A 13,794-nucleotide genomic window follows, 5' to 3' on the forward strand; every position below is an offset into this window, starting at 1 on the left:
TCTTGCATAGATTTTTGTGTCCTTGTGTTCAGTAAAAATTCCCTGATATCTTTTCTCTGACCTTGTCTTCTGTTTCCTAAAGAGATGAGCAAGAGATCCATCCATCCATCCATCCATCCATCCATCCATCCATCCATCCATCCATCCATCCATCCATCCATCCATCCCAATGCCTGAACATCAAATTGACTCCAGTGTAAACCACAAGTAGCAAGAGACGTGTTTTAAGTTGTGTATTTCTGCCACAGGCAGCTTAAAAAAGGACAAGATATATCTGAAGTGGACTACTATCAGTGGGGAGAACCCAATCCAATGAACTAAACTGAATAAATGTATGAGGTAGCAAAGAAATAAAATCTCAAGGAATTGATATAATTTCCAGTTGAAGAAGGAAAGATGTTGTGCCATAACTTTACAAGAGCAAGTGGAGACATTGATGAATACCGTGATGCTAATCTATATGAAATTGAGGAAGAGAAAATTATCCTTGCAGGAGATTGCCTGCCCCTCCTCCCCATGGTTCCAGGGAGTTGGTGTCTTGGAATCTGGATTTTAATATCCATGAAGAAACAGTGAAAGGAAATGCCATACCCAAAACATTCTGACCCTTTCCTCATTGTGGACTCAGATTTTCTTACATCTTCCTCTGACTTGTGTGGATATGGCAGCTGTTGGAGACACGACTGGTGATGGACAACTCACTTTATCCTATGTGGCAATTCATATTTCCTAAGGGGACTAAGCTGACTCTTCAACTCCTAAAAGTAGATGCAATAGTGGTTTCTGGAATAAAGACAAAACTCAACTGTCACTCTGCCTTAAGAGGTGGTTATTTCCAACATGGAGATGTTGGGAAGTGCTGGCAGCCACCTCCAGAGCCTGGAGTAGAGAGATGCTGTGCTGGCTGGTGCCACCACAACCTTTTCAGGCCAAACATCTGAAAATTAATTTCTTTTTCTTTTCATACTCCCTGACCCTGATTCTTGGTTTGATTTTCATTGATTTGTTTTGTTTATTTGAGACAGATATGGTGTCTGGGTGAGGATTTGGTTTGAGGTCTCTGGGCAGATTTCTGTGGTAAATAGGTGTGTGCAGCTGCACTGGTATTGACCTCTTCCAGTTCAATTTTAAAAATAAAATACTGGCTTCTCTCTGCATTCTGTGCTTAATTCTGCTGAAAAGGTGCATGGCTTTGAAGTGGATGGGCACAATTCAGCCTGTTTGTGTTGCAGGAAGATGGTCCTTCCTCTCTTGAGGGAAGCAAACATTTCTCAATGATTAGGGACCAGCTGGCCTTGCAAATGAGGATTTCTGAGGCTGCAGAGGGGCAGCTCCATCCTTGCAGAACTGGAGGAGCTTGGAGCAGTCTTGCATAACTTGAACTTTTGAATCATCAGGTGGCTCTCTAGGAGAAAGATGAACACCTCATGGCTGTTCTGTGGGCTGGGAGGTGCTTTTCTAGCCCACAGCGTTGACTCAACTGCAGCTATTTTGCTCCTGCCGATGATAATAATAGCACAGGGTAGGAGAAGGGGGCAGGGTACTTGTGGATCTGTGTTCCACAGCCCAGGAAACACACTGGAATGTGCCAAGGAAACTTCCTGAAGCACGGCTGTGCTGCCCACTGCTGCGAGCCAGTCTGAGCAGATGGGACTGAATTTGTGTGTGAACTCTGTGGATGTCAGAAAGGTGCTCCAGGCTGGGAACAGCCTCCTTAATGCCAGTGCTAACATTCAACCATGTGTGCTTCAAGGCTGTATGACCTCAGAGGTTTTGTTTTTATAAGTAAAAACCAGTAGCCTAAATCCAGGCTTCTGATGAATGTGCCTGCACATAATAACATTTGGAACTGGGTCCAATTTTACAGTTTTATGTTGACATGTGGACCCTCATATCAATTCTACAGCTGGGATTTTTTATATTGTAACCAATCCTTAGCTTCCAAGAGAAAGGAGTAAGATATCCTTCACATTGTTGCTCTTAATTAATTGGACCATTAAACCCCTGTTCCATGGTAGATAAATCTTGATACTAAGTTCCAAAAAAAGTGGTATAAGCTAGAGAAAATGGCAGAATTGAATGCCAAAGGATTTGTAAAGCTGTGGCATCAAAGGCAAATATGGAGTTGCAAAGATAGCAACTGGAAAAAATTCAATCTGAAAATCCTCACAGTGCTGGTTACCGTCAACATTTAGGACCTTTTTTCTGTTTTGGAGTGTAAGAGGAGGATAATGTGGAACATAACTGAGAAGATACCTTTCTTCTGGTACCAACTAGCCTTTTATTTTGGATAACACTGCCAAATTTTATGAAAGGTGATCAAAAGGCCTGTGAATTTTTCTCAGCTTTATGTTGGTCATAAGGGTCCTTTCTTTAGGTGATCATGAGAATTTCTCGACTCAGTATTCTGAGGGTGGCTGCAGGGTAAACTTGGAGATGTAAAGCAAGGAAATAACATGTTTATTGCAAAGTATTGCATGTAAGTAGTTGAGCTTCAAATTATTACCAGTTTAGTTTGGGTGGGGACTTAAAACTTTGTGATCTGTGGTCTTGGATTTGCTTGTTGCTCTTCTGACTTTTAAACCATGTTTATGGCCCCTCCATGGCAGTATAACAAGGGAAATGCTGGGTTCAATTGGCTCTTGCTGTTTGAGGATTTCAGCTCTTCTGTGTGCTACACACGATGCTTGTTCCCTCAAGGAAAGTGTTTTACAGCCCCTCAGTAGTCTGTGGGCATCTGAGCATGGTTTCAAGTGCAGTATCATTTTCAAAACCAAACTTCAACAAATTCACAGTAAAAACTAACAGCTGTTGTTTATTGGTTACTTCAGATGGGTTTTCTTACAGTTTGGGTTTTCTTACAAGTCTGTAATAATTGAAAGAAATTTCTCTGGGATGTTATGAGGCACTGGAGGACTGGCTTCAAATCTAATCCTTTTTAATGTAAATTATTTGAAGTCTGGTCAAAGTAAGGTGCATTTTGTAATGAACGTGGAACCATTGCAGGCAGTAGCTATATTTGTGGCACTCTGAGCCTGTTGCTTCTTTTGGTACAAGCTGGGCTTTGTCTCAGCCTTGTCTTGGATTTTGTAATCCTGTCATTTCCTTCATCCCGCAGGACTTGTGGAAGAGGAAACATAAAGATTTCCAAATGAATAACCGAAAGGAAGATATGGAAATTGCTTCCCACTACCGTCACCTGCTGCGGGAGCTGAACGAGCAGAGGCAGCACGGGATCCTCTGCGACGTCTGCATCATCGTGGAGGGCAAGATCTTCAAGGCTCACAAAAACGTCCTCCTGGGGAGCAGCCGCTACTTCAAAACCCTCTACTGCCAGGTGCAGAAAACCTCTGACCAGGCCACTGTCACCCACCTGGACATCGTCACTGCCCAGGGCTTTAAGGCAATCATTGACTTCATGTATTCCGCACACCTGGCGCTGACCAGCAGGAACGTCATCGAGGTGATGTCGGCCGCCAGCTACCTGCAGATGACAGACATCGTGCAGGCCTGTCACAACTTCATCAAAGCAGCTCTGGACATAAGCATCAAGTCTGATGCCTCAGAGGACCTGGTCGATTACGAGCTGGGAGCCCCTTCCAGCAGCAGCACGGACGCTCTGATTTCGGCAGTCGTGGCTGGCAGGAGTATATCCCCCTGGTTAGCTCGGAGAACCAGCCCGGCAAACTCCTCTGGGGACTCAGCCATTGCCAGCTGCCATGAGGGAGGGAGCAGTTATGGAAAAGAGGATCAAGAACCAAAACCAGACAGCCATGAAGACATTTCGTCCCAGTCTCTCTGGGCTAGTGACATGGGCTATGGGTCTTTGCGTATCAAAGAGGAGCAGGTGTCACCGTCCCATTACGGAGGGGGTGAGCTGCATTCTGCCAAGGATAGTGCAATACAGAGTGGGTTCTCAGAGCAAGGAGTGGGGGATGGCTGGCAGCCCACGGGCCGCAGGAAGAACAGGAAAAACAAAGAAACTGTGAGACATATTACGCAGCAAGTGGAGGATGACAGCAGGGCAAATTCTCCAGTGCTGCCCCTTTTACCTGCCTCAGGATGGCCGTACAGCAGTCGAGACCCAAGTAAGTCATTCTTCCAGTTTTTGGGGATGAAACTGAAAACGTTGAGTTAATTAGATCTGTTTATGGGATGATTTTATCAGCCTCTGAAATAGGACCTTGCCAGAAATACAAAAATGTAGAAACTTGTGTTGCCAGCAATTCAGAAGCACCAAGCACTGTGTGGTTCAGTCAGGAGCCTCAATGGAGGCTGGTTCTCCTGTAAAAGTGGTGGTTTTGTTTTAGCTTTGAACGATATAAATCACCCCAAAACCACCACTATAATTATTGGAATTAATGAGAGGAAAGGTTAAAGGAATTTATTTTAGCAGGTGTGGACATTGATGTCAAGGTTGAAGAATTTTCCTTGCACTGTATATTGATGATGTAATTACACCACACACAGGTGTAATTTAGTCTTAGCGATACCATCTTCAGAATTTCCTGATATTCAGGTGTCACTTTCTCTTGGGTAAGAAAACCACCACAGCTTCTCGATGGTAATGGCAGCATAAGTATTTAGGAGCTCTCAAGAACAACATGTTTTTCTGAGACACAACTATGACTTCAAGTGTATTTTGATGTGTGACTTCTTGTGGTCTGAGACGAGTGGCTGCGTTTAAAGTGTGTAGCCAGTGAGAAAATTGTTTTCTTGACTTGCTTTGAATCTTCAGGAGGTTTTTTTTGTGTCAAGATAACTGTCCCGTTTGATTCATTAATCAGTGGCAATAAATAGATCCAGGATGTTCCTAAACTAGGGGTTTGGTGTTTTTTTCTAAGGACTTAAGGGAGTGTGTTAGTAAACTCACTCAAGCTGACTTCAGGAACTTAGTCTGTGCTGTGAATTAGTCTGTGTTTCATTACATACCAGAATCCAAGTCAGCCAGGAGAAGGGTGTGTGGGATTATAAACTTTTATGTTGCCAAATTTGGATGAAAAAAACAATACAAAGACTACTGAAAGTCTGAAAAGTCTTTATGGGCTGGAAAAGGAGGTTGAAGTTGCTCACATAGTGGAGTTTAAATGTGGTGTTCATTGAGCAGTAACTCTGCAAATTTCTTGAGATTTATGATGTTTTATGGTTATCTGCTGCAGCAAGATAATTGCATGTAATTATTCTAATTAGCTGATGATAAAATCTAAACAATGTCAGTTAGAAGAAAAATGCAAGATAATTTAAGGTATCAGTGATTTATGAAGAATCCCATTCTTTGCAATGCATGTATTTTATCCTTATTTTGAGTGAAGACTCAGCATGGATTTCTTGGTCTCTGTTTTCATGTAATTATTTTGCATTTTCCTTGGCATCCCATAAAAAGAGCTCAATCAATTGTACTGTCTGAGGGATGTGGGTTTGGACAGGTACCTGGAGTGAACCAGACACATTGGAGTGGCTGCAGGAACAGAGATGGAGCTCTGATCCTCTTGGAAAGCTGGGTGTAGGTTGAGTGTCTTTACAGAAAATAGTGCAGAACAGAAGAGACTGTATTACTGGAAGCTGAATGAAACTTAGATTATTTAATTCCTAATTGTTAAGGAATTAAATTGCAGTGGCTGTTCGCAGATGGGAGGAAGATGGCTCAGGGGGTTGACTCAGCACAGTGCTGAGACAGCACGTCGGCAGGCACATCAAATTATTTGTTCCAAATCTTGCCTTAAATGCAGTTTCCAATAAAGGAGGTGGTTTCAGTGGTGGGAAAAGGGCAGCTGAATGGTGGTGTTGGGGGAAGAGTTTCAATATTCCAAGAGTGCTGGTGAAAGAAAAGAAAAAAAATAATGGCTAGACTTCTTGCTGTCCAAAATGAACAGGCCCGGGGGCTGCCTGTGCTGGCAGTGGCAACTGGCAGAGAGCAGTGTGTCTATGAGGAGCAAGGGGGGTGTGTTGAGACTGAGCTGCTCCTGAGTTCCCCATATTGGCCATCTGGAGAGGTGAATACAGGTAAAAGTCTCATTTCTGCCCTGCTGGACAGGGAGATTCCTCTGCATTGTGGGGCCCAAAATTGTGGCATGGCTACATGCGGGCTTAACAGCAAGGATTGTCTCTGCAAGCCCTGTATATGTTGTAGGTCAGGTTGTGGTGTCACTGGGGATCTTTTCAGTATGACTTCAAAGGATTTGAGATCCATACGTGTTCAGTTTTGGTTAACCTTGGACACCTTGTTCATGGGCAGCCTCTACTGTGGTGAACCTGTGGTTTGGGGGAAATCAAATGGGCACTCAGGTGAGGCTGCTGCTCTTTCACTGTGAAGTAAAACCAACCCTGCTACCCCATAAACACCCCTGGCTGGGGCCCTGCAGGCAAAAGGGTCTTCTGGTCTTGCATGGGTATTTCCCATATCCAGCAGATGGGAGATATTTTCCTGCAAACTTCATATCCTGAGCTACAGGGTTGTGCTTAGGATGGATTTTGGTAGCCCAGGGTCTTCCCTCTCCTGTTAGAATTCAGCAGTGCTCCAGGGGTGATGCAGACTTGACTCCTAAGTGTGAAGAATAATTGATTTTCTTGAGTGCAAATGGGTAATGACACAGTGCAGACACTTGTAACAGGTATTTGTGTTGTGTTTAAATTTCAGCTTGAAGTTGTCTTTGATTTAGTCATGTCAGGATTCATTTCTTAAAGCAGACTTCATAGTCTGGGGCTCTCTTTTACCTCATTTATTTAGAAGTGTCCCTATCAGCAATGCTCACAGCTAAGATGGAAAGCTACTCACTTACTGAGGAAATGGGTGTTGAATGTTCCTTCAGAAGTAATTGAGAGGAAAGAAAGTTACCTAGAACTCTTTGTTCTTTGAGGCTCGTTCACTTTCCTGATCTAATCAGTTATTTTAAGATGCTGCTTGCTAAGGCTGAAAGCTCTTGTTGGGTTCATTGGGGTGGTTTATGAATGCCTCTCTCTTCTGCTGGGCAAACAGATATTGCATTCTGGAAATGCAAAAGCTGATTTAGGAGAATACTTCTTCAAAGCTCAGTCTTCCTCCTGAAATTGTGGAAGGTGCTTTTTGGTCTTGCTTGCAAACAGCATTGCATTTCAGCAGCATTTTGGAATGGGAATCTTGTAAGTAACTGTTGCATCACCCTTGAAATTCAGTGATTATTTGGGGCAGGATATTCACAGACAAAAAATATTTCCTACTCCTTCATTAAATATACAGAATTATTTAATTCCTGTTATATTACAAAGAAGCACATTGCAGTCACTGAAACTTTGCTTTTGAAACAACTCAGCTCATTCACACTCAGCAGTGATGCTGCTTTCAGTGGGAAAAACATTCTTATCAGTACAGGCAGGTATATTAAAGTGTCCCAAATATTTAAGTAGACTATTTAAATATAAATCAATAACATCTCAAAAAACCCACAAATTTTATTTAAATTGAAAGGGTAAGAAAATTCTTTGTGAATCCGTTGATTTCCCATATGCTGGTGGGGTGCTGTTGAGATTCTTTGAATCTGACAACATTGAAGATTTAAATAAAAAGGAGTGTCTGGAGTAATTTTATTGATGGTAATCTAACATAATGGAAATAGCAAGAGATTGTTAATGTCTGCCATGAAAATTGTCTTTTTCATCCAAGAAAAATGATCAAATAGGATTTGCAAAAGAATGCAAATGAAAAACTGAGGTGCTGGATTGGGACTGTGATTCAGCTCTCAGTTTCTCAGGGTGGTGTCAGTCAAGCACAAAGCTTGATGAGCACAGTCTTTTCATGCTAGTTTCTATTTATTAATTTGGACTGTCTGTTTAGCATCAAACATATTAGGTTTTGTCTTTCTCATCCTGTTTGGGTTGTTCAGGATGTCAGTCTGTCATTCCTTGTAGGAAACATTCATATATATGTTTTCCTCACCAAGACACGTTAACTTGAAGCAGCAGTTCTCCAAAGTAAACTGAAGGATGGGCTTTTATAAATAATAACTTTCTTCATAATTGAGCCAAGAAGAATTTTCCTCCATGGACTTGCCAAAAGAACATTTATTTTATCTGCCATTTATTTTATCCCTTTTTCTTGAACTTTATAGGTTTTCTAGAGAAACATGTTGATCTTTGTTAGTTTTCTTATCAAAAATGCCTATGAAATTCAGAAGTAGTCTTGTGCCTTGAACATCTTTAGTTGCCTTAGGTTCCTGTTCCTTTAACCTGGCTGGATAAAACTTTTACAGGATTACACATCCTGAGTATGTGGACTACAGGATCAGGTGGTGTTCAGAAGGCTCTTGCCAAAGAGAATTGATATCTTCACTGTTAAGCCAGCAAAGTGTTGCTGGTTTTGCCTCTTCATGTAATGGAAAACTCTGCCACTTGAAGGGTGTCTTTTTGAAGAATTTATTGACAGCTTTATTAATGTGTTAGTTCAAGCATGGTAGTTATGATTCAGGAATTTATTTCCAAGGAAATACTCCCACACATCTTCAGAGTGTTTGCACCCAAAAGCTGCAAGTGAATTTCTGTGTGCCAATTGACTGTGAAATGAAGCTAATTATTTTAAAAACAGAGCAGCCCTTTCTAAAGGCTCTACACTTTGGCAACTCTTTTCTTTCCTTTAATTCATGTAACAGAATTGCTAAGAAGAGCTTCAGGACTTGAGTAAGCCCAGACTAGTGACCTCAATGGGAAGGACAGGCAAGACTTCGCTGTATCCTCCTGACTTTGCAGAGCTCACAGTTCCTTTAACGTTTTCCCCATCAAAATCTTTAATTATGCTCAAGTTTCCTCCCTCCTGGTGAGGAGACGTTGAAGTCACTTGTTTTCCAATGCCACACATGTGCCTGCAGTGGCTGCTGCAGGGAGCTGTAGCTCCCCAGGATGCCTGGAGACAGCTGGTGTCGTCAACATTTCCCATCCCTTTTTCTGTCTTGGTTTCCAGAGAGCAAATTATGATTACAGGAGCTGTTGGGGAGCACAGATGCTGAACAGTTGGATCACATAGGGAGCTAACATTGCAAAAGGCTTTGGAGGCAGGCAAGGAAGAGCTTGTTCCAGATGAACTCAGTGAAGTTTCTGCAGGTGAGGGCTCTGGACCTGAGTGCAAGCAGGTGAATATGTGGATTGCCTTATTACAGGATGATTTTATTCTTGAATCAAAGTTGTTTTTTTCTCAGCAAGCTGCTGGGCTTCTTGTAACTCTGTCCCTTTGTCAATACAAATCTTCAGATCTTCTCTTTCATATTTTCAAGTCGTTATTAAATAAGTAATTCCCCTGAAAATTCCCCTGTTGTGGTATTTGGCAAGCATATTGGTCCAAGGAATCCAGATTTTGCAAAATGAGAAAAAGGGGAAAGAGACGATTGTGGTGGTGTTACTCAGGATTCAGATGTTTAAGGAACTTGTAAAGATTTTTGCTGTGTCCTACAAGACAAAAATGTATTTATTGAAGGAGGTGCTAAAAGAAGTTTCAGAAGTGGGCGGTGTTGAAATAATCCAGACAGAAAAGTCACTGGGACAGAATACAGCTGGTTACTCTTCCTTTAAATTGATTTGGCCTTGAAGAGAGGGAGTCTCCAGTCCACCTGCCATGGTCTGAATCCTGGTTGCAATGGGAAAACTTCAGGTGTTTAATGGTTTGTTACAGCCATGACTGAAAACTGGACTGGCTAAAATTTCAGTTGTCAGATGAATGCCTGATGTCCTAAAAACCAACACAGGCTCAAATTTTAATAATTTCCTACTTTTAGTTCTTTACTTAGACCTTTTTTATGCCTCATTTTGGAAAGATCACTTTTTAAGCAGGATAGATGTTTTGGATTAAAACAGCTTATTGGAAAGGTGTTGGAGTATTTTCTAGGGTAGGTAATGGTAAACTACAAATTCCCTGCCACTTGGAAAATTAACCTCATTTCTGCATTTTTCCACCTTCTTTTACAGCCATGACGTTGCAATTATGGTGCAAGATGTTAAAATCTTTGCTGCAATTGAGGGGGTTTTGCTGGGGAGATATTTTGGTGACCAGTGATGCACCAGGCATGGAGGGGTTACAGCTCTGTGCTCTTGTGCCACCCCCTGAATTCCTTCTGAGCCCGAAATCGGCTTAGCCTGCATTCCTTGGGCTTAGGAGCTGCCCAGGTTTCTGGACCCTCTCTGGAACTCTTGGTGTGCCTGAAGCACCAGTGCACTGCGTGGAGGTGGCTGAGAGTCGCTTCAAAATGCAAAACCAAAGGGAGAAAAACCCTGACCCTGAACACCACCGATCTCTGTCTCCGTATCTGGGATTTTGCAGAGAGTGCTCTGAACAATTCACATTCTCCATATCACCACAGCTACAGGTTAATGGAGTTATTAGGATACAATCTTTGCGGGAGTAACTTTGGAGTTTCTGTTATTGAAGGGTTAGGTCAGGTTATTTTCAAGTTTGGAAAATAAAATCATCGCTTTAAACCCAGACACACTTACTCCCTGGCTACACCCTGGCTTTAAAATGGTTCCACCCTAAACCAGCTTTAGCTCAATGCTCAGTGTCTGTTTCCTTTCCCCACCCTGCATTCCATTTTCCCCAGGCTCCCAAGCCCTCCTCCTCCTTCTCCTCCTCCTCCTCCTCCCCGTGGTTGCAGTTCTGATTCTGTTAATCTGCTTTAACTCCAGAGATCAGAGGCGTTTCCCCTCTCCTGAGTGCCCTTCTCACTGTTTTATTTGTTCCTTGTGCTCTTCTTTGCAGAGATTTCAACTTTCCAAAAACTTTTTACCCATTTTTAGTTCTTTACTTTGAAATTATGAGGGAGAAATCAAGAAGCTTTTAGTATTTTAACATAAATTCTGTTCTTACTTTGCAATCAGCCCTGTTCAGGACTTTAATTTCCTTATTTACAGTGCTGCTTTTGCATTAAAATGTAGTAGGAATTAATTCTTCAGATGTAGTGCCTGGGAATCAAACCCAAGCTTTTCTGTGCTGGTCTCTGATTTATTTTTTATTCTCTTTTTTTTTTTTTTTCAAGGCACTTGTTTCAAAAGGTAAATATTTGTTCTGAGGATTTTCAGAGTTTATAACTCAGCTTTCTGTCATATCACGAGCGCTGATATTCATATTCAATGTGGCACTTGAATGTTTTATTTCTGCCCCTTCATGTTTGTGTCTGCCTCTATCCCGAGGAACAGCAGGGAATAGTGTCACTCCTTTTATTGCCTGAATTAAGAGACTTGGTAAAAGAGGTTAAGCTTGCAGTACTTTTTAAGTGATAGTCTCAAGTTATTGTACAATTCTCCGCATATTTTGGAGAAATAAGAATGGCTTAAGTTATTTCTGCACTGCCCAGTCATTCCTGCTCCTGCAAGGACAGTATTATGCCATTTTAGAATAGTTTCTAAAACAATTAACTCACACAGTTTAACAATTTCTCTCTTTTTTTGGATTTGTTCTGTTTTATCTTTTTATAGGAAGACCAGCAGTTGGCCAGGTTTGTTCTGTAGCCCAAGAAACAGTTGAGTTGAGGTCACTAACAGGAGGTGGGGGAGCAGCAACAAGCAGCAGGATTTGGGCCAGAAGCTCCTTTTGCTGACCACAGGAAAGTGCAGAACTTGATTCAATGGTAGAAAAACAAATATTACAGGAAAGAGATGGAAATTGATTCTTTTTTTCCAGGTGCTTGGAGGAGTGGAGGGAATTTTCCAGTTATTTGTACACTGATTTCTGTTTTGAGGAAGACAAAGATGGGGATACACTTGTGCTTTTGGAATATGCTGCAGGAATAGCAACATAAAACCAGGTCATATTTGTGTAGAATAAGCCTGGTTTATTTTAGCAGTAGTGTTCTGGAGCTGGTGAGGAGGATGTTTCTGTTGGTAAAATACAGATAGTGAACATCCTATGGCTGTAGGCTGGAAAATTACATTGAAGCCTCAGCTGGCATGGGCTCCTCCTGAGCCCTCCAGAAACAGGAGCAGCACTGGAAATTGGCACATTCCTGCAGAACAGTGTTTTTCAGAACTCAAATCCTGACAGTCCCAGGTCACCCTGCTGTGGGTCATGGTGGAGGAGCTGTAGTGGGGCTCAAACCTGAAATAAGAGGCTCAAACCTGAAAGCACAGCCTGAAGGAGAACAAGTTTTTGATTCCATAAGGATTCACTTAAGTTATCTTACAGCCTTCAGCATAAAGGCAGTTTTTAATGATCATATGTGTTGTGGTTAAATATCTATGTTTGCTTGATTGTTTCCTGCTTTAGGAAATTGGAGCCGATTCTGAATGCTGTGCACATTTATTGTATCCACATGTCTGCTGTTATGGTTGTAAAATAGTGCAAATCAAACTCAGTATAGCTCATGGCATCACTTCCCCATGTAAATATTGCAGTGAGTGAGAACGCTGGGGTTTGCTTAACAAATAGTGAGTTGTGAAACACTTTGGGAAGATTTCTGTTAGAAAGGAGGAGGGAACTGAAATACAAACTTCAAGGATATTTTTAGCAGCTGGTAAAAGATTGTCATTTTTCTGCCAGCCTGTGTGCTCTTTTTTTTTTTTTTTTTTTTTAATTCCCAATCACAAAACACACTATGAAATGAAACCTATTTTTTCCTTTCTTTCCCTGAGAGTTTAAAAATTAATTGCCTTTTGTACAGAAGGAGATCAAGCCAAACCTTCCTAAACTTACGCAAGAAACATCATCCCTGGAATTCTAGATAAAATCTACTGTCAGGCAGATACTTGACCCAAATAGGTTGAAGAACCTCAGAAAATTAAGTCTTTTATTTCACCTAAGCTTTTTTGGGTCACATTTTGTCAGTGATTCTGAAACAAAAGCTGAGTTTAAGTGGCTCCCACTTTCCTTTGGTACTCAATTGCACCCCCACGCTCTCCTGCAGTTGTTCCGGTGAAAATCTCTGTGTGACCATCTAGAGAACCAGATAGGGCAACTGATCTGTATTTAAATATAACTTTTTTTTTAAATAAATCAATTTATTTTTAACATTAGTTCCTGTCTCAAGTTCAATCACAACTATACGTGTGGTCTTGGTGCCACTGAGGGAGTAGCAGGGGAGGATGCAGGAATTTGGGGTGGGAGAAGTTGCTGGTGCTGAGACCTCTTCCCTTTCTGCTTGTCATGATGTAAACAGAAAAAAAATTATGTTTTCTATCACACTAAAAATTATCCAGCTGTGTGCAGGAGATCTAAAACATCTGCCCCAGGAATTGTGATGCCTGCATCCATCCCAGGCTGCTTCCAGGCCTGATGCTGTTGACTTTGTTCATTAACAGCTCGTGTGGTGGGATGTTGTGAACCCTCAGCAAGTTGTTGGATGGCACCAGGCTGGGAGGGATGATTGGCTGGAAGGCAGCAGTGCCAGGCACAGCAGGAATTCCACCAAGACAAGTGTGAAGTCCTGTGTGTGGCACAGGATAACCCCATGCAGCAGTTTGAGTAGGCAGCCAAGGAGAGAGAGAGCAGCTTTGTAGAAAATGTCTTCTGGTGAGTGAGGAGCTGAAGAGGAGCCTGTGTGCCCTCACAGCCAGGGAAGGCTGGCTGCCTGCCTTAGGAGCAGCATTTGGAGTACAGGATCCAGTTTGGGGATCTCTAGGCCAAGAAAGACTTTAACAAGCTTGTGCAAGTACAGCTGAGGCCATCAAGATGATGCGTGTGAGGAAAGGCTGAGAGAACCTGGTTTAAAATCTTGAAGAAGAGAAGAGGGTCAGGTGGATTATCCAGGGCCAGACCCTTCTCAGATGTGGGTTGAAAAAGGATGAGAGGTGATAGACATGAGTTACAGGAAGGGCAATTCTCACAGGCTGAAAGGAGGAGGTTCT

The 13,794-nt window shown here is 42.1% G+C and overlaps 1 protein-coding gene across 7 annotated transcripts in view; it reads left to right on the plus strand.

The window, feature by feature from the left end:
- The window catches only part of ZBTB46 (zinc finger and BTB domain containing 46), a 51,601-nt gene that overhangs the window by 12,416 nt on the left and 25,391 nt on the right, over positions 1-13,794 (plus strand). For all 7 annotated transcript variants that reach the window (XM_083873301.1, XM_083873298.1, XM_083873302.1 and 4 more), the window contains one exon: positions 3,119-4,088. In XM_083873301.1, coding sequence (XP_083729427.1) covers positions 3,119-4,088 — 970 coding nt within the window. The remainder of the gene's footprint in view (positions 1-3,118; positions 4,089-13,794) is intronic.

The sequence above is a fragment of the Zosterops lateralis genome (assembly GCF_965231275.1).
Source record: "Zosterops lateralis genome assembly, chromosome: 16".
NCBI classification, from domain to species: domain Eukaryota; kingdom Metazoa; phylum Chordata; class Aves; order Passeriformes; family Zosteropidae; genus Zosterops; species Zosterops lateralis.